Source organism: Geospiza fortis, unplaced genomic scaffold, assembly GCF_000277835.1.
Source record: "Geospiza fortis unplaced genomic scaffold, GeoFor_1.0 scaffold89, whole genome shotgun sequence".
NCBI classification, from domain to species: Eukaryota; Metazoa; Chordata; class Aves; order Passeriformes; family Thraupidae; genus Geospiza; species Geospiza fortis.
This window is the reverse complement of record NW_005054615.1, coordinates 128976-149840: the sequence shown is the minus strand read 5'-3', so window position 1 is coordinate 149840 and position 20865 is coordinate 128976. Positions and strand designations below refer to the sequence as shown.

At 44.1% G+C, this 20865-nt stretch overlaps 1 protein-coding gene across 1 annotated transcript in view; it reads right to left on the bottom strand.

Moving 5' to 3' along the window:
- The window catches only part of PTEN (phosphatase and tensin homolog), a 28510-nt gene extending 9305 nt beyond the window's left edge, over positions 1–19205 (bottom strand). The window contains exons 1-5 of the mRNA XM_005430281.2: positions 19103–19205; positions 14699–14743; positions 10480–10523; positions 7090–7328; positions 1725–1866 (exon numbers count right to left, since the gene is read on the bottom strand). Coding sequence (XP_005430338.1) covers positions 1725–1866; positions 7090–7328; positions 10480–10523; positions 14699–14743; positions 19103–19164 — 532 coding nt within the window. The 5' untranslated portion in view covers positions 19165–19205. The remainder of the gene's footprint in view (positions 1–1724; positions 1867–7089; positions 7329–10479; positions 10524–14698; positions 14744–19102) is intronic.
- Positions 19206–20865: the final 1660 nt, after the last annotated feature.

The following is a 20865-nucleotide window of genomic DNA, read 5'->3' as shown; positions in this document are numbered from 1 at the left end:
CTTAAATCCCATCCATCCCACCCCTGCCATGGGCAGGGACACCTTCCACTGTCCCAGGTTGCTCCAAGCCCTGTCCAGCCTGGCCTTGGGCACTGCCAGGGATCCAGGGGCAGCCCCAGCTGCTCTGGAAATCCATTCCAGGGCCTGCCCACCCTGCCAGGGAACAATTCCTTCTGTCTATCTCACCTGAATTTCCCCTCTGCCAGTCTCAAGCCATTCCCCCCTGTACTATCACCACAGCTTCTGTTGCAAGGTCCCCCTCCAGCTTCCCTGCAAACCCTTCAGAGGCTGGACAGTGCTGTGAGGTCTCCACACACCCTTCTCTTCCTGCCCTTATCTCCCTTGAACCCTGAGAGCTGTGAAACTCTGTCATCCCCTCATTCAGCCCCAGCGGCTGGGCTCTGCCCTGTCAGTGCCTTTAGAGCAGGACAATGATACCAAGGAAGGCAGATTCAAAGTTCCCAGGTTGGTAAAATTGCTGCCAGCACAGCTGAAGACACCACACCATCGATTTCACACTCTGAAAAAATCACTGAGAACCCCACAGAAACTTAAAATATTGCAGCATACAACTGCTGAGCTTGATAGTTCTTTTATCTTCTCAGGTGCTTGGCCAATCTGTTGTCTGTCCCAACATCCTCCCATGGACACACAAGTCAGCACTCACTTGAGCAGTTCAGCCTCAAAAATACAGCCCAATTCATCCAAAACATGAAATAAGTGGTAATTGCAGAAATCTGTGACCTGCACACCTCTTCCCTAAGGCAGAGGGATTTTGGCAGAGGCTCCTCCCTCCCTCCTCCTGTACAGGCTGACAAGCTGCTCCATTGTTTCTTGTGTGTGTTACATGTTCAGGTACTGTCTCACAACAATATTAACAGGGCAATTTTAATCAAAGCCACAGGAGGCACTGGAATTAATTACACATTGCTGTAATCCCCAAAGCAAAACCATCAGATTTTTTCCACCACCAAAAACCAAGCACGCAACACAAAGCAGTCACTGCCCTGTAACACAGCCCACAGGACAGAGCAGAATTTGTTTGTTTTTTTCAAAACTTCACCAAATCTGCTGTTCCTCACTAACACAGTGTATCAGCAGATGAGATTAATCATTTACAGGTGTATTAATGCTTTAGAAACCTCCACATAAAGAAAAGTTTATTCCAGAGTTAATTAGTTATTTACCCAGTTGAACTGATTCATTTATTTTTATTATTTTTTTGAACATCATGGGAAGAATGATGTTGCTGCATTGGAAGCCAACATGCCATTAGGCAAATGTTTTTCAGCAATTCATGTTTCCCAAGAGTTGCTGTGTTAAAAAAAAAAAGAGGCTTTACATAAAAGTGAGGAACAAATACCCAAATATACATAAAATGTATAAAAAATGGAGTCCTCATCCCTGTAGGAGTGGATGTGGCACTCAGTGCTCTGCTTTGGGTGACAAGGTAGGGACTGGGCACAGACTGGACTCAATCTTGGAGGCTTTTTCCAGATAGAATCACTTATTTTCAAACCATTAACACACTTACATGTAGTAAAACCGTCCTGAGTGCTTCACAACCTACACCTGGGAGATCCCAGAGGACACAAAACCAGCAGATTTTGGACTGTGAGGTGTTTCCATGCGATTTCTTCCAACATGTGCAGCTCTTGGTGCCACCACCCCATCCCAAATGCCACCAGGCTCCCTAGCAGAGGTGAAGGGCTGCTGGTACTTACTGCAAGTTCCGCTGCTGAACATGGGAATTGTTTCAAACATCATCTTGTGGAACAGCAGTGCCACTGGTCTGTAATCCAGGTGATTCTTTAACAGGTAGCTATAGTAGTACACGTAGCGTCTCTGACTGGGAATTGTCACTCCCTAAACAGAGGGAAAACAAAGGTCAAAAACCTTGGAGCAGCATCACTGAGGGGTTCCTGCTCATCACCTCCAGCCCAAGGAGAAGCTCAGTCACTGCTGAGCAGCACCCAGAGCAGGGCACTGCTCTGTCAGGTACTCCGGGCATGGAGCCACCAGGAAAGGCTGAGGGAATTGGGATCCTTCAGCCCAACGAGGAGAAGCTTTGAGGTGACCAAACTGTGGCCTTGCAGGACCTGGAGGGGCTACAGGAAATATGGAAAAGGAACCTGGACAAGGGGGAATGGCTTCCCACGGCCAGAGGGGATATTGGGAAGAAATCCTTCCTTAGGAATGTGGTGAAGCTCTGGCTCAGGGTGCCCAGAGAAGCTGTGGCTGCCCCTGGAAGTCTCCAAGGCCAGCCTGGGATGTCCGTGACATGGCAGGAGTGCTGGAACAACCCTCCATGGTCCCTTCCAACCCAAACCCTTCTGTGATTCTGTGCTCTCCAAACACCCATGTCCAGCAATGGAGCAAAGAATGCAGATTTTTCTCATTTCTTAAAAACAAACACCACAGACAGCCTGAGGGTTATGTCAAAAATAGTCTCATGCTGCTGCTTTTTTGGGGACGGAGAGCAAAAAATGTTTAACAAGAGGTGCCTTGAACATACTCAAACTTTAAAGCACCACTACATTTAGGAATTCTAAAATCTACCACTACGGCAATTACATTTTGACAGGATTTTAAGTCAAAAGACTAATGTTTGCTAATATCACTGTACTCAAGACTGGTGCTGCCTTCTCTTTACAAAACATCCTGGAATATTTTCCCAAAAATGTGGAAAGTTTCATTAAAACAGGCCCAACAGCCCAAAGTGTTCAAACTCTGAGGTAAACATTTGCTTTGAGAGCATAAAACCTAAGAATGTTTTTATTACTGATTTTAAATCAGCTCAAAGCTTCAAATAAGGGCAAAGTTTTAAAGCTTTTAGAGCCAATACTTTCAAATAAAATTGATAGAGATGAAAAATTGTTTCATTTCCCAGAAAATGCATTACATGGTCTAGAACAACCTGTAACTGCAGACTTGCAAAGGCATCAGTAAGGAATCTTTCTGATTAAAACTGAATGTGGAATTGGAATAAACTGGAGATAAACAAAGATTTTTCATACACAAATCTGGGAGCATTTGGTGACACAACCTAGACCTCATATTTCTATAAACTTTTAGTTTCACCTCACAACAGCCAGGAGCTAAGAGTGCTTTTAATTTAGTAAGTCTCTATTATGCACACATGAAAATAGTCACTTCCTGCCATTTTTTTTAAAATGTTGATTATTATGTCTCCTTATCACTAGAGCTGCTTCTAAACTACACAAAAGCCCTTTCCCTGCAGCACTTGCACAATGACCTTCCCAAGCAGCCTTGTACACTGGCCCTGCTTTTGGCTCGGATGTCCTCAGTGCTTATCACACCCACTCCTTAAGGGAGCTCTAAAGTTCTCCTTCCTGGGATCTGAGCCTCAGGACTGAGCAAATCCCAGCCCCAGCAGGGCTTGCCAGGGCTGCCAGGCAAGCACAGAGGTGAAGAGAACACATTCCTCCCTGCCCAGAGCTTCCCTGGGCCATAATGGATGTGTCCTAAGGAAAAACCCCAGGACAAACAAGGCTGGGACCAGAACCAAGGGAACACTTTCACACTGACAGTCCAAACCACAGCAAAGCCAGGTTTTGTCCAACAGGGCAGTTTTAGCCCTGCAGCCACAGTTTGACTCCCTGGAGACATAGCTTTACATCCTGAGACCCTAAAAGCAGTCCCAGAGGCAGAACTCAGAGTTCTCCATTTCCAAAGGTCTGAATTCCAAGCAGAACACTTTCCTAACAAACTACAATATTCTATGGGGGTGCAATCAACCAGCACTCACTTGTACTCCAGAAGAATAAGGACAGGGAAGTAGTTCAAGCTTCTATTTCCCATCTATCATCATCATCACAATTTTTAAATGGATGTGAGATAAGCTCCTCTGGTCCCTATGCAAGAGCTTCCCAAACATTGTCAGGTTCTCCTCTCAGCACAGGCAGGACTATGAAGAACAAATATTTTGGACACAATATTCCCACACTCCCTTTAGAACACAGCCTACTGTGAGGGTGAAGCTGCAGCCTCAGAGCAGCAGGTTTAGCAGAAGCTGGCACCTGAGCATGTCCCCCAAACAGACACCACAAGTGATGAGCCCTGACACCAGACATGGGAACCCTGCCCTGCTCACAGGGTCATTCTGAGGCTTCCTCACACAAACTAATTGGGTTTCACTTCCTGTTCTGTTATAGCAACGCCTCACACAAACTAATTGGGTTTCACTTCCTGTTCTATCAACACCACAGAAACACAGCATGGTCTGGGCTGGAAGGGACCTAAAGCCCATCCAGGGTCACACCATGGGCAGGGACCCCTTCCACTGTCCAGGGTGGCTCCAACCCCCAATGTCCACCCTGGCCTTGGACCCTGCCAGGGATCCAGGGGCAGCCACAGCTTCTCTGGGCACTCCCAACCCTCTCAGGGTAGAATTCCTTCCCAATATCCCATCTAAGCCTACTCTGCCAGCATGAAGCCATTCCCCTTGTCCTGTTCCTCCAGGCCCTTGTAAAGAGTCTCTCTCCATCTTTCTTGCAGGCTCCTTCAGGTACTGGAAGGCCACAGTCAGGTCACCCCAAGGCTTCTCTTCTCCAGGCTGAAGAACTCCAATTCTCTGAGCCTTTCCCCATATGAGAACTCTTAGGAGCCATCCTTGAAAATAAAACTCTCTGGTGCTCAAAGAATGCTCCTGAGTGGATCATCTCCAGCACTTGAACAGCTGATCCCTCTCCACTGAGCTGCTTTCCAAGCCTAATCCTCACCACAAAACCCTCCAAGGCACAGGCAGGAATAAATAAAGACCTTCTCCAGCTGTGGGAAGGTAAGCTGCCAGCCTTTGTCACCACAGCAGTGGGTCATATCTACCATATGAAAAAAGTGGGATAAACTAATCGCTTCAAACAGTGGAAGCAGCAGCTTCTTTAGAAGACTTTTGGGGGGTTACTTCTTCCCCAGCTCTGACAACAAATATTGGTCTTTATCCCATTTCAGCAAACTCTTTGTCTCCTCTGGTTCAAAAGGAAAATAAAAGTCACTCTTGTTCTATGGTGGTAGAGCCAGACAGACACAACCATGCAGCCCACACTTCCTAATCTTCACCACTCCCTTCTTCTGACTAAGCTCCCCCCACTACAAAGAGTTTCAGAAGCCAAAAGAGGCAGCTTGTAGAGGAAATAAAATACCCCAGGAGAGGGTTTGCTCAGAGACAGCCTGGGGTCTGCCATGTCTTATTGCCCAGCACAAAACCAGCAACTCTGAGCCTCAGCTCCAACAACTCTCACTTGATGGTGCAAAGGCCTCCCTGGAGCTGCTTCTCCCAGCAGGCACATGGGAAAAGCTGGCTCCAGAAGTACTCAGGGCTGTGCTCTTGACCAATTAGTCACACTTCCTCTTGCAATTACACTCACACTTCCTGCCAGCACAGCAGCACTCTGCTCTGAGCATTAATGGCAGCAGGGATTGGAGCTGAGCTGTTCTCAGCAGCTACAGGTGCAAAGTTGTCCTTGCTTTAAACCAAGAAAATCTGGTCCCTGTTAAAGCCAGTTTTCCTTTATCATATCTATGTTGGCCCAAAAAGAAAGAAAAAAGGCATTTGCTTGTGCCTTTGTGCAAACAGCTCTTTTGATGCCTCATTGACTTTGAATTGAGGAAGTCAGTTATACAAAGGTGTGGTGAAATATCAAATCAGAGAGCAGCACTTGACATATAACACTGAAATATGGGCCACAAGGGAAAGAAAGGCTCCAGAAACCTGCACTGCAGTACCTGTTTATAAACACTACTGAAGGATTATGTGAATCACATGCTGCCCACTGGCCACATCAAGATAACCAAGCTCAAGTGGAGCTGGGAAGGGAAAAAAGTCAATTCTTGCAGTACAGACACTGAAACCAAAACAAGTTGCTGGTTACAGACAGTATTTACAGACAGGTAAACAAGGCTCTCCCTACTCCTGTACTGAGTTCTCCCTCCCCTCCAAGATGCCCAAGTACCCTGGGGTACTGACAAACACCCAACTTGCAGAAATACAACCTTCTTTTCACAAAAGGAAACTGAGGCACAGCATGTCACTGTGTATTTGTTCAGTTCTGTAGTTTTCATGCTGCTTTATCCAGCTCTGGAGATAACCCTTATCAGCAGGAGTCATCTACTCTGTTTATTCAGCACACTGCTCATTCCTAGCCTCTCTCATGCACTTTTACCAAAAGCCACAAAGTTTTGATGGGAAACCTTGGTCTTGTCTCCACTCCAGCATGACACCACAACCAACTCAGCAGTACATGGAATAACAGCTCCACCTTGTCAGCAGAGCAGACTGAGGAGTTTTACTCCTTCCAATGAATTAACAGCCAAATTCTAAAATTCTTTATGTGACATTTATGCTCTCAAGAGCCTTCAGACATGAAGCTTTTCTTATTGGAGACCAACACACTGAAATTAATATTTTGTGTAAATACTGCAGGAACAGGGAGAACTCTGAGCTTGAGGAGGTTGAAGCTGGCCTGCAGGGATGATCCCCCTGGGATGCTCAACACACTCAGGGAAATAATGGAAAATGAGCAGGTAAACTTGCTAAAATGACCTTAAAAGTCACATCTTAGCATCTTTGGAGAAGATTTCAAATAAGGAGGTTAAATTCTCATTAATGAGGCCTAACCCTGCTGCCCGAAAGGTCCTTAACTACCCTTTACAGACAAGGGGCATCCAACAGTAATGGGATATTCCCCTATGCATCTCCAAACCCCACCACAGCAGTTAAGGGAACCTAAGGAGATGAACAACTCATCCATACGGGCAAAAATCAGCTGGAACAATCCTCTCATTTGGGCTGAAAATGCTGAATGAGAAAGTTCACTGGCCCTCTGTTTTTCAGCAAAACAATGCTGAAAAAGCCATTTAAAATCAACAGTCCAGGTCTTCTTGGACAGGACATGTTAAAATCAGGTTTAATGTTGTGACTAAAGTTTTTCCATTTCCAACTGCACTGATCCAATCCTACTGGAGCTAAATCAGACAACACAGCTTAAAGGGTTTGAGCATCAAATGGATCTCAAGGAGGAAAAAGCAGCAAGTTTTAGGTAGAGGGACAGAAGAACAGCAACAGCTCACCTTCTTGTCTCTGGTCCTTACTTCCCCATAGAAATCTAGGGCTTCTTGGGCCCTTAAAAACTTGCCTCGATGCAACAAATAAGCACAAATCATTACACCAGTTCGTCCCTTTCCAGCTTTACAGTGGATTGCTGCCACATGATTGTCATCTTCACTTAGCCACTGGTCAAGATCTTCACAAAAAGGTTTGATGAGCTCCAGCTGTGGTGGGTTATGGTCTTCAAAAGGGTACTGTGCAACTGCAGGGAGAAGGAGGAGTTCATCAGAACCTCAAAAGGCAAAGCAAGCTCAGGTCACCTTTGTGACAAGCATGGAAAAATTAAGATATTCAATCACACCCCCCCCCCCCCCAGTCTCACATATTGATATGTATTTTTAATTCCAGTATTATTCAGTGTATGATAAGCAGACATTTCTCCATTCATCTGTAAGCAGGCATCCTGCTCCATGGAGCAACTATTTCACACCTCTATGGAGCTGAGCTGCACAGGCTCTGTAACATGAATTTTCCAGAATTTAAGAGCATGCTGCACACAGAATAACCTTGTGAAAAGCCATTACTCCAGCAATAATTAAACTACCTGCTGAGAGAGAACAAGGCCAGGCCTCAGTCACTGAGCAGACAACAGGAACTTTGCTGAAAAATTACTGAACATGGCTGGGTCTACATTGGGAACAAAGCCTCAGAATCTGCTCAAAGGCCCTGTGAAACAAAAACCTGCCATTTCCATACTTCAAAAATGGTAATTGTGAGAGAAATCTCAGGTAAGGCACTGGCAATGCTTATGGGTTTAGAGTCAAAGCACTGAACAATGCTGTCCTTTCTGATATGGGTGTACTCACACACATTTTTCCACCTAGGGATGAAAAGAATTTCAAGTGATGCAGGAAATGCAAGAAAACTCAAGAGAGCTAAAAATAAGCACTAAGCAGAGAGAAGCACCCAAACTTCTCCCACCTCAGATCAGATGAGAGACAATATCACCCTGACCAGCAGAACTACACACAAGGTTCTGGTTTCAGCTGATGAAGTGCACCCCAATTCTCCACCTACAGCCTTGGGATCTTACAAACACAACTCTGGTACACTTCAAAATTCTCAGCTAGAAACACCATTTCCTTTTCTGGGCTAAAAATGAATACATTTCATTTTTTTGGCAAGTGTCTGTACTGGTTTCGTAAGCAGCACTCTGTAGTCATACATGCAAGGCTCCTTTTGATGACTCCCCAAGGACTCCAAGAGCACAAGTGAGGGATGAAGTTATGGAACTGCTGAAGGACTGCAGGACAAGTCCACAGCCTTCTGGTTTTCAGACTGCCCCTTCATCTCCCAGAACAAATGGGGAAGCTGATAAATAATCTTTGCTAAAGAGGCAACACAATATGAACACATTAACTCTTCCACATTGAAGATCCAAAGGCTCCCCGAATGATCCCCAAAGTTTTATGTGAACTTCAAGATGGAATTTATTTAGAAATCTCGAAGAAAAGCAGCAGCAAATTTGTCTGTATGGCTTTGAGTTTATCACAACCACAGCCAGCAAGGTTTCCATGAAATGGGGAGTAAAGAAATCCTGAAAGAACGGCCTGAAAACTCCCAAGTAGTCACAAGATGCTCAAGATGCTCTCAAAGATTTGGAATCAAAGGCCAAATTTCAATGATGTAGGAAATGCAAGAAAACTCAAGAGAGCTAAAAATGTGTGTGTGAGTACTTTCTTCAAAGCTGGAGTGAGAAGATGAAATGGGTGCCCTGGTATGGTATGCAGGGATTAAGAGGAAGGAAATATTAAGTCTTGAGCAGGGCCTTGAGAAGGTGCAGCTCCTCCATGAATTTGGATTCCTTAAAATGGAGAATAATCCTGCTTGCCCTCTCCCAGCCCCTACACATTGCAAGAAGCAAGAGCACATAGAAGAGGTTAAAAAAAGAAAATCTGTGGCAAAGCAGAAGCCAATTCCAGCATGGAAGGATTTCAGAAACTGGAAAAACCATGAACACAAAAGCTACTTCCCAAAGAAGATGAAGAGCTTTCAGTGTTTGGGGTTTAATGTGATGCAAGATCATCCTGGGTGAATAATGAACTATTCTGGTGTTTCATGCTCAGTACAATCAGAAGTTCCCTTTGCAGTCAGTTCACTTCAGGAGATTTTCAAGTACAACTTTTGTTCCTCTGCTTAAGGAAGTCCTGAGTCACCAATTTGGTTATCTGAGGTTAACTAATTCAAGGATGAAAATGAAAAAAACAGCATGTCTTGTGCAGAGGAGCTGTGAAAGGTGCCGTCACAAGCAGCACTTGGGGCTGGGATTGACAGCAAAGGGAGCTGAGCACCCCCGTATCAGAAAGCAGAAACTCAAGCAAACATATGCTGTGGCCATATTAGAACATGTCCTCTTCTCTTCTTCCCCAAAGCACTGCTCCAGCAGATCCTAAAATATTTCTTCCTTGCTGGTGAGGATGGAGTGAGGTTTCTGGGCACTGTCATTCAACATCCTGAGAGCAAATCAGAAGCGCTGACGACTTCAACAAGACAATTTCAGCCCTTCTATATTCAGACATGAAAGCAGCCAATTACATTTTGGTCACGTTCTAAACCCTCTTTCATAATTAGATGGATGGTTTAAAATAATAATAATGAAAAATAGAAGTTCAGCCATTGCTATGATGCAGAAGAAGCCCAGAATTTGTTCATCTCCTACGATTCTGTAGGCACAAGGACTCCTCATCTACCCTCATCTGAAGGAATTACAACTTCTGAGCAAGAAATGCTCCTCTGCCCAAAGAACAAAGGTAAATCTGCATTTATTTATTACCTGGAGAGGTAATTCTGACACAAAGCTACATCAGTCAAGTCAAAAAGCACCCCTGAAAGATTCCCCACTGCTTTTGGCAGCTCTGCAGAGTGTCTAAGACCTAACTCATCTCTAAGAGACAACACATGGGAATTAATTTTTATCTTAGCATCTGAAAGTTCTGCCAGATCTTCCCAAAGCTGCTTTATACACGTAGTGATAATGGCTTAAATGTTCTCCATTTCCATCCTTCATAAAAACCAGACTCCTCTGAGCCTCACACGTCAATGGTGCAAGGAATTTGTGCTTCACACAAAAATTGTGCAAGGAATTTGTGCTTCACTGAACTGAAACTTCTGTGGAACCCATTCTGCAAAAATTTTTTTGCAACTGTAGACTTTTTATTAGATTTTGATCTTTAACTGTCAGGAGCACACTTTTTTGAAAGCACCAAGAATATAGCAAGTTGTTCCAATGACTCAAAGCAATCTGACATCATTCCTTGTGCCCAAATCTCCTCCATGACTATTCATCAGCTCCTCCTTTAGGCCTTCATTCACTGAGGTTTAAAGAGAACACACATCAGGCAGTAAAAACCTACCTCTGCAGTTAAATTTGGCGGTGTCATAATGTCTTTCAGCACATCTGAAAAAGAAAAACAGACAAGAGTTCAAGACAAGTCTCTGAGGCACTCCCAGCATCTGTCACACCCTGGAAAATCATGCATTCCCATCACCTTTATGATTAAAAACTAGAGGTTACACACAGAAAAACTTAAAAAAAAATGTTTTGTAGCAGCCTGCTCACTAGAAAGTGAATTATTTTACTGAAAGGCAAATACTTACCCTCTGGGAATTGTAGTCCATGGCTGTGTTTTAGTCAGTGTGACTCAATTTATGCAAGTTTGAGTTGAGTGTGCACCTTCTAACCCTGAACATGAGCAGCTTTGTGCTGCCAAACACCTGAGAGCAGAGCAAGGAGCTGTGACCTTCATGCAGGGATGCTGAACCCAGACCACAGCTCAGGGTGCCTCAGCAGCAGTGAGGGTGCTCAGAGCAATGGGGATCACAAGGATATCCACCAAAAAGCCCATTAATATTATCAGAGATCACTTGGATCAAGCAGAGATTGTGGCACTGCTCTGTCACTGGCATCGATTCCTGAATTTAAATCACCCCTGAAGGCCAAGCAGCAGTTCCCCCTCAGACCTGGGAAATGGCACACTGAGAGATTAAAAAATCGTTTTGTTGATACCAAGGATACACAAGCAATGGTTGAACACAATCCTGGCTCAGCTGCACTGAATTTGTGGGTGTTTGCAGCCCATTTCTGAAGGCTCTGGAGCTGCACCAGTCTCTCCCCACTCAGAGACCCTCTCCAGCTGGACAAAACCACAGCAAACCACACAGCATGTGTCTTGCCCTGGGATAAACAGCAGTGATGAGACACAAACCACCCTTCACTGGGCTCTAAAGCAGCCAAACCAGCACCCTAAGAACAGCCAGGTCAGATCTTGGGCTAAGGGGAAAGCAAGCAAGAGTGGATACCCTCCAGAATTTCCCTTGGAGCTGCTCCCTGCAGAGAAGATGATGTGAGTGGAAGTGCAGTTCAGACAGGAAAATTGAGAACAATCCTGCCTCAAATCCTGCCAAGTCCAGCTGGGATGGGGACCTGAGCAGCCTGACCTGGACAGTGGCATCCCTGCCCCCAGCAGGGGGTGGAACAAGATGGTGTTGAAGGTTCTTCCAACCCAAACCACTCTGGGGTTCTATGAAAGACAACACCAGGCTGAAACACAAGTGCTGCAGTCATTTCAGCAGAGGAATCACACCTAGAGCTTCAGTTCTGATTACAGCCTGTGCTCTTCCCAGCATTATTCCAATTCCCACAGCAGTTTCAGGACTGCTCTGAACTCATCTCTGCTCCCCAGGTATGTTATGATTGCAGCCTCTGGAGCCACATGGAGCCCAGCTGACACTTTCAGACACACAAACCTCCGGGCTGCTCCTTGTGTGACTGTAACTGGAGCCTCCCAGTGCTGCCCTGAGCTCTGCCCATGACACAGCCACAGGCAGGTCTGCTGGGGCTGCTCTCAGGGCTTCCCTTTCCCTGAATTCCAGAACCTTCTGAGCTCTACCCTCTGCTGGGAAAAGCCTGGCAGCTCTCACAGCTCCAATCACAGTGCTGACACTTCCTCTGGGTCAGAAGTGACCGGGTTAAGCTGGCACTTAAGAGGGGACTCCCAAAAAATATTATCTGCACTGGAGCCTTTGAGAAGAGAGCTGGATGCAGGGTGTCCATCCAAGGGGGATGGAGCAGCCAGCAGCACAGGAATTTGGGAAGCTGCAAACAAACACACAAAGCATCTTATCCAGGAAAGTTTCCTACAGCACAGGAATTTGGGAAGCTGCTGGGAAGCAAAGCAGTTACCACAAAGATCTTATCCAGGAAAGTTTCCTGCTTCCTCCTAAAGAAACACCCAGCTCAAACGGGGAGTAAGAGATGAAAGTCTTCAAAACATTTTAAAAAAATCCGCAAGTGTAAAGAAAAACCATCAAATTTGGAATTTTGAGAGAGTATCAATGAATAGAATAACATGAGGGATTAAAACTTAGTTTTGTTGATACCAAGGATACACAAGAAATGGTTGAACACAAGCAATGCAGAGCTCCTGGCTCAGCTGCACTAAATTTCTGGGTATTTGCAGCAGAAATCCCACCAACACACACTCTGGGGATACTGGTGGGGCTTAATGCTTCAAGTGCATTTGGGGTGGAGTTTTAAACACTAATATAACTCAAATAGCATCAAATCTCCAGGTGAAACCTGATTTTTTTTTGTATTTTTGGGGTTAAGGAGGGGTTTGGCTGTTCTTAGGATTAAAGTGAGTTTAAAGCTACTCAGAAGCCAAGTGCTGCCAGGTTAAAGTCACCATCAGTCATGGTGACTTCCTGTGCCAGAGCCCAGCCCCAGGGACACAGCAAGCACAGAAAATCCACATTTTCCTCACAGCTCCTTCCTTGAACCACCTGCCTGCAGGACAGCCCAAGGAAACCCACTGGAGAAGATGGAGGTGATTACAACAGGGCAGGTGACAATCTGTCAGCATGGGAAGTTAGGAGATGCAAGTGGAAGAACAGATTTAAAGGAGATTTAAAACAGATTTAAGGAGAATACCGAAGAAATAGCAAAGGCAAACAAAAGAGAAGCAACACAAGAAGGAAAATTAAACTGCTCAAACTGCTGGGAAGTTAAAAGGCAAGATGTGAGGATGGGGCATAAGTGACATAGTTTCAGAAAAATCTCTAAATCCTTTTAGATAAAACTGTTCAATACACACATTATTATCAGCTTCATGGAACAGCTACCTTAAGGGAACTCAAATCCCATGACAGATTTTGAAATAATTCTGACTATAATCATGTAACTCCTCTGAACTCCCACCTCCTCCTTTGAAACACAGACAATAGATCATTATTTACAAAGGATCAGCTTAATCTGAAGAAATGGAGTTCTCTGGAATATCTGATGGATGCAATTCCTTCCCATCTCCTGACCAAACATTGCCACAATTCACCTGATGGCATTTATGTGTATAAATTTGGCCTGCACAAACATTAAGATATCTCCAGACAGTTTTATCCTCTGAAATTTTTCATCTGAGGATGAATAAAGTAATTCTAGCAAGATTCATTTGTGATTGCTTTGCAGTTAACAACAAGAAAATCAATTTTTATATAAGGAAACTGAAAACAAAAACCTCTGGCACACCTGGACAAGCTTTTTCTACAGCTGAAAGCACACAGAGCAGCAAGAGAAAGGTCAAATGCATTTCTCTCATCACTGCTCTTCTCATTTACCAACTTTAAAAAGCTGTTCCTGTTTTCTGCCCCACAACAACTTCAATGACCACTGGGAAGTTCCTCAGCTTCTACTGTCACTTCTCTCCAATATCAGGGAAAATTGATGCACAATCCTTTAGCTAACCTAGTGACAGATTTAAATCCTTATTTTTAAATATTTGTTTTAATGACTTGACAGATTATAATGCCATGCATTTCAGTACTACAATAATTTTTCTATTACTGTAGATATTTTCAAATATTCATTTTAAAAAACAATAAAGCTGTAACAGTTCAGAGAGTCAATCTTCAGCTTGGAGTTTGAGGAAAAAAATGAGGGGTAGGAAAACCACAACTCTTTGACATCACTAAATCATTTATACAAATGAAATTAGTCTAAGCTAATGAATAAATTAGATGAAGGAACAGCACAAAAACCCCCAAAAAATAAAACCAAAACCAGAAAACTCCTGTAACAGTACCAGCTTTCTGCAGAACTAAATTTTCAGAGAAGTCAGAAATCACCACCAATTGCTCCAACAGCTTTTTTTAAGTAATAAACAGGGACAGACAAGAAAAGGGAGGAAGCAAACAGAGCCTTGGTACCAATGCAATTTGATTTTTTTTAAAATAGAGGAAAAAAGCAGGAAAAGATTCATTTGGCAATTGGACATTACATGGACAGAAAGCCTGCTGTGAATTACTTTTCACTTTTTAATCACATGGCCCAAGCTCCAGATGGGCTGCATGCCAAGTCATTTAAAAACGTTCAAGTAACATGAATACACACCAGCATTTCATTTAACCTCACTCAGCTCCACTAAATGAAGTACCAGTGCTCTCAATCAGCCTTAATTGTTTTAAGAAATGTGCAAAACATCCCCAGCTCTGCTTCAGGACAGCAACAAGCCACTTGCACTGCTCAGCTATTTTTACAAGTCATTATTTTGGAGAATGTATCTTTAAGAGCATACTTACAGATTGTATATCTTGTAATGGTTTTTATGCTTTGAATCCAAAAACCTTCAAGAGAAAAAAAAAAGTACGTATGAATATACATTGAATATTATTGACCTCAATTTGCAGCATCCTTAAAGCAGCACCCAGCATGTGCAGTTCTGCATTCCCAATCCCAGCAGTGCCCCAAAAATCAAGGAGGAAGAGTGTTGGAAACCTCACTCCTCCAAATAATCCAACAGCATGGATAACACCACTAATGCAACTAAAGGAAGCAACGTCTGACCTGAAACTGAAATATTTACTGTACATGGACTGATTTCCTGATTCCTAAAACACCTGCAGGTCACTGTAAGAAGCTGAGGAAGGCTTGGTTATTTTCAAACAGAAAGCATGGATCACACCAGGTATCTGGAAACGCTTCCTATTTAATCACCTGTGCCAAATATTTTGCCACAAGGAAGAAAAGCAGGTAAAATAACTCTTGTGTTCCAGTTCCAGCCAGAATCATTCACTTAAATCCCAGGTTTTTTATTATTTGCCTCTGAAGTCTGTCCCCAGTGATACTGTGGGTTTTGGAAGGAGGACCACTCCACTTTTTCACACTCATTTCATTTCCATGCTCACTTTGGAACACAAACTTCCCCTACAAGCCTCAGCAAGCCAAACTGCAAGCATGATTCATCAGAAGTGCTGTGATTATATATGATGTGTCACCTGGCAATGTGCAAGAAGAAATAACATGCAAATGTTTACACTTAACATCATCAACAGTGTGTATCTGCACATCAGCCAGAAGGAATTTAATTAGCCATGACAGAACATGCTGTTCAAATTGAAAAGAAACACTAGCTGCTAAAATCCTGGAAAGCTCAAGCAAAAACAAGCTCTGGTTATCAGTCATAATATTCCAGAAGAACCTAGAACAGCTCTGTGGTTAAAGGCCTGCACTAAAATGGGAACAGATGTGAGTGTGAAACTCCAAGTTGCAGCATAAAAAAAAAAATTCCCTGAGTGCCACTGGTACCCCTGTTGGCAGCCTTGGAGAGCCTCAGGAAGATGGTGGACACTGGGATTTGTTTCAGGAGATGTTCCTCTTTGTTAACACACACCAGAGAGTGAGGAGAGCTGGCTCTGCTTTTCCAGGATTATCCACATAGTGGAGTAGGATGTTTTTTTTAAGGACAAAATTCCATCCAAAACCTCTCCAAGTGTCAGAGCCAGCAGTGCAGGTTGTACTTCTCAGCCAGCATTAGCCTGGAATTTGTCAGGGTACCAGCTATTCAGAAAAAGCCCACTGCTGGATCCTGGCTCAATATCAACTGCTCAGGAGCTTGAGCACCTTGGACTTCTGCATAAAAGGCATTTGGAAAAAAACTCCCCAATAAAAAGATGGCTGGAGCAGATGAGGACTGCAACATGCACAATGCTGCATGATCACATTTTATTCTTGTTTAAAAAGAGAAGGTAACAAATGTAATAATAACTTGAGCATCCAGTTCCCTGCAGCCATTTAATTTACATCTCTGCTTATCTTAATTTGGTTGATGATGCTTTTAGGTGATCACTGCTCCTTTTGATCAGTGTTTATGGACAGCTTAATAATTATATAGGCATTCCAAAATCTAATTTACACATATCTACCTCCTCAACCACTAAAATGTATTTTCCTTCATCCAGAAGCTACTGAAATCAAGGCTGTGGATGGAAGAGGGTCTGCAAAGACTCCTGCCTATCAATATTTATTTACATTATTCCCATGTTAGATTAGATATTTGGAAGGAATTGTTCCCTGGCAGGGTGGGCAGGCCCTGGCACAGGGTGCCCAGAGCAGCTGGGGCTGCCCCTGGATCCCTGGCAGTGCCCAAGGCCAGGCTGGACACTGGGGCTTGGAGCAGCCTGGGACAGTGGGAGGTGTCCCTGCTCATGGCAGGGGTGGCACTGGATGGGATTTAAGGTCCCTCCCAAGCCACAAACTCCACATTTCCAGCCAGCCTGCTTCTAGTCACCTTTTCATGAAGCTGATGGAATATCCAGTCCCCGATGAACTCCACCTTTGAAAATTGTGGGCCATGGGCAAAGGCTGGACTTTGGACAAATCACAGAATGTTTTAGGTTGGAAGGTATTTAAAGCTCATCTCCTTCCACCCCTGCCATGAGCAGGGACACCTTCCACTGTCCCAGGCTGCTCCAAGCCCCAAAGTCCAGCCTGGCCTTGGGCACTGCCAGGGATCCAGGGGCAGCCCCAGCTGCTCTGGGCACCCTGTGCCAGGGCCTGCCCACCCTGCCAGGGAACAATTCCTTCCCAATATCTAATCTACCAGGGGAATAATGCCCTGCTCACCAGGGCAGCAGAGAATGCAGGCACTGCACCTCCCCCAGCCAGCTCAGCTCCAGGCTCTGACACTCTCAGTGCTATTTGTGGATGGTGATTTTCGTCATGACAGTGGAACATGCAAAACCAAGCCCCTGGAGCCCAGCTGAGCGCAGCTGTGCAGGGAGCCACAGCCTCCAGAGCTCTGACTGTCAGGTGAGGCTGAGGAGTCCTCCCAGGGTGGGGATGGAGGAGCTCAGCTCACTTCTGTCCCAACCTGGGCGCAATCCCCATGGAAATCCCTGCAGCTCTCGTTCTGCCTGCCAACAACTGTAGAATCATGGAATCTCAGAACAGTTTGGGTGGGAAAGACCTTAAAGCCCATCCAGTGCCACCCCTGCCATGGCTCCAGCCCCATCAGAACTCAGTGGCCTCCTCTGGACTTGCTCCAAGAGTTCCACATCCTTGTTACATTGGAAGCACCAGAATTCCAGGTGGCAGAATCCCCCCCTGCCCTGCTGCCCACGCTGGGGCTCAGCCCAGGGCACGGGGGGGTTCTGGCTCCCAGCCCTCACCCCCAGCACCCCCAGGGCCTTCTCCAGCTGCTCATCCCCTGGGATTGATGCTGGGAGTTGCCCTGAGCCAGGGGCAGCACCAACACTTCACTCTGCTGGACTCCATGAGGTTGGTGCATGCTCAGCCCTCTGGCCTGCCCAGGTGCCTCTGGATCCATCAGTGTGTGACTGACACCCACAGCTCAGTGTCACAGCTGGACACAGTGCTGAGGGGGCCTTAATCCCTCTCCACAGAGCTGCTGAGCAGCTCCAGCCCCTCAGAGACCCCAACTGTCCCCTGGTCTCCATAGAGACCAGGAGCTGCTGCCCACACCACTTTGCCTGCAGCCATCCAGTCTGAGGGCTCCATCCATCAAACCCATGTCTCTCCAGGTCACACACAAGGATGCTGTGTGGGAACACTGCACAATTATGAGACACTCCCCATGACACCTCCCAGCTGGGAGAAGCACCTCCTTGCCCAGACACAGCCAACACCTTCCCTGAAAACCTTCCTGCATGATCCCTCACACCAAAGGCTGAGTCTCTCATGGAGCTACTGAACTTATGACTTCAAATGATCCCTCTCAAATAATCTCTCTTCAAATGATCCCTCTTCTCAAAAGATCTCTCTCAAATAATCTCTCTTCAAATGATCCCTCTCAAATGATTTCCCTTCAAATGATCTCTCTCGAAGATCCCCCTCAAATAATCTCTCTTCAAATGATCTCTCTCAAAGCACCACTTTTCAAAAAAAAATCACAACTTTGAACCCTAAAACCACAAACTTTTGGCAGCTTCTACCAACTGTTTGGTTTTTAATGCAGCTTCTCACACTCTCCAGGTAGGGTTTTAACTAAATGAATTACAACAGTGTTCCTACAACACTCTGCACCTCTTTCTCAATTGAGCCAGCAGTTCAGAGTAATGACTTTATCTGAAGTTAAAAATGACAACCTATAGGGGCTTTTTTACCAGCAGTAACAGATTTCAGGTCACCTTTCTTCTTGTCCATAATTATTCAACACAACCAAATGTAAAAGCCTTTCTTTAAAGTAATTTACTTTTACATTCACTATTTGAAACACGTTTCAAATCTACTATTTGAAACAAATGTTTACCACATTTACTATTTGAAATCAAAATTTACTAATCAAGCACTTCATTTATCAACTGAAGAAAGGATAAGGGCAAACTTATCCTGAAATACCATCAGTCACCTGAGGAAACTCTTGACACTGAATAGAGCCATTGGACTGATGTCTTTCTATAAGTAAATAACCTCTTTTCATTTCAACACAAGTTACTGAAATCAAATTTCCCCACTAAAAAAGCAGATTATATGCATTTGAGATCAACCCAGAACAGCAGCCTGCCCGGTTTTTGTTGTTACCAACATTTTTCAGGATAGCTATCTCAGCAACATCTACAAGATGCAAAAAACCTCAGTATTTCTACAAGTCAGAACACACAGGCTTGCCTCAGCAGGACATAAATGAGTGTAGAAAAGATAATTCAAAGTTTTCTAAGTTATGGAAAAGAAAAAGAAAGCCTTACCTTACTACATCATCGATGTTGTTCCGGTACACTCCTTCAAGCCTCTCTGCAGGAAAGCCCATAGCAATTATGTTTGGATAAATATCTGAATATGCAAGTTAGGGAAATATTTATAAAGCATGGGAAATGTCAACAAAAGCATTAAATGGATATTAATCAGATGTTTAACTGTACCCAAATCAGAGCAATAACTCAGATTGTATGCAATAGGTGGGAATGTGCAGATCTGAAAAGGATTATATACCTTGCTTATCAAAAAAACCTCCAACAATTACCAACTTCTGCACAAATATTCTCATTTTTTATTCTGTACTACCTGCAATTCATTTGCCAAAAGCAACCCAGGATAAAAGAATTTAAGAAAAGTACCTCTTAGCCAAACAAATCAGTGCTAAGGAAAAAGGGCAAATAAGAAAATTTTAAGTTTACATTTAGAGTTGATGTAGTAAAGAACTGCTAGAAAATTACTGGTATTTATTTTCCCTGTGGTGAAATGATATATGGATTTTTTTTAACAGAGTTCTAGAAAAGAAAGTCCTCCTAAGTTTAAAGCATGATTAGAAATGATAATGTAGTGAAAAAGCTCAGCTGAAGAGCAAACCAGAAATGAAAGCAGCAGCTCGAAACAACCCATACCCTGCCACATTAACATACTCCTCCTCAAACTAATTTTAGCAGGAGCAAGAACAAAGCATGATATGTTTGAAGTTGGCCCTGCTTTAAAAAGGGGGGCTGGAGGAGGTGATTTCCAGAGGGCCCTCTCAACCTAAATTATCCCAACCTTTTAAGACACGTTTTTTATTTTCATGGTCAAAATATACCAAAGCTCCAAGGAATAATCACATCAGAACGGGAGACACTGCACTGGCTTCCAAGAGACAAAAATTCCAGTTGCTTGTGCACAAAGAAAAGCCTGAAGTAGGACACAAACTACTCTACTCCACCCTTGCAAAATTCCCACAAGTCCTCAAGAGGCAGAGCAGCACAGACCAAGCTCTGCATTGACACCATTAACTGCAAGGCTTCAGAAAAACATCAGGAACTGAATACACGGAAATAATGTTTTGTACTCTTGGAAAAAAAAAATAAATTAGCATTTACTGTGTTGTAATCCAAGTATTAATAGACATTGGTCTGCTTGGGCCATTCAACAGATCATTTGTACAGACAAAGAGAAAAATATGAAAAAGCTTTGGAGTAAGCCAAATAAATATTTGTGGCTGTTTTAAATACAGACACTGAAACAGGTTTGTGTCTGGTTTCCAGTTTATTCTGTACTTGCCCAAACACCAAAAAAACACATATTGGGAAAAAAACCCAACCAAACATTAAAGTGCTTAACTTACAGAGCTTGGGATAACCTCAAATCACAAACTTTGAATTTCCCTCTGATCTATTTTACTCAGCAAGCAGTTCACACCTCTTTAATTAACAAAAGGTGTGATATAATTAGCAACGTTTTCACTGTTTTATCAGCTATTCTCTGCCATAAGCAGAAGAACCTGGTTTGATATTATATTAACTGAATTACCTGGCTAATACACCCCATCACTCCCTCCTCCTTCCCAATTTCAGCCTGATTCCTCCCCCACTCCCAGTTCCAGCATTTCTCCTCCAAAGCCCATCCTCATGCATCTTCCTCTGAGCAGCAGGGCTACACAAACCATCAACTACCACAGCAAAATAATCCAGTGTATCAGTCTGCTTTCCACAGCACTTCTCGTGGAAGACAAGCCCTCATGCTGGCAACAGGGGGAAAACAA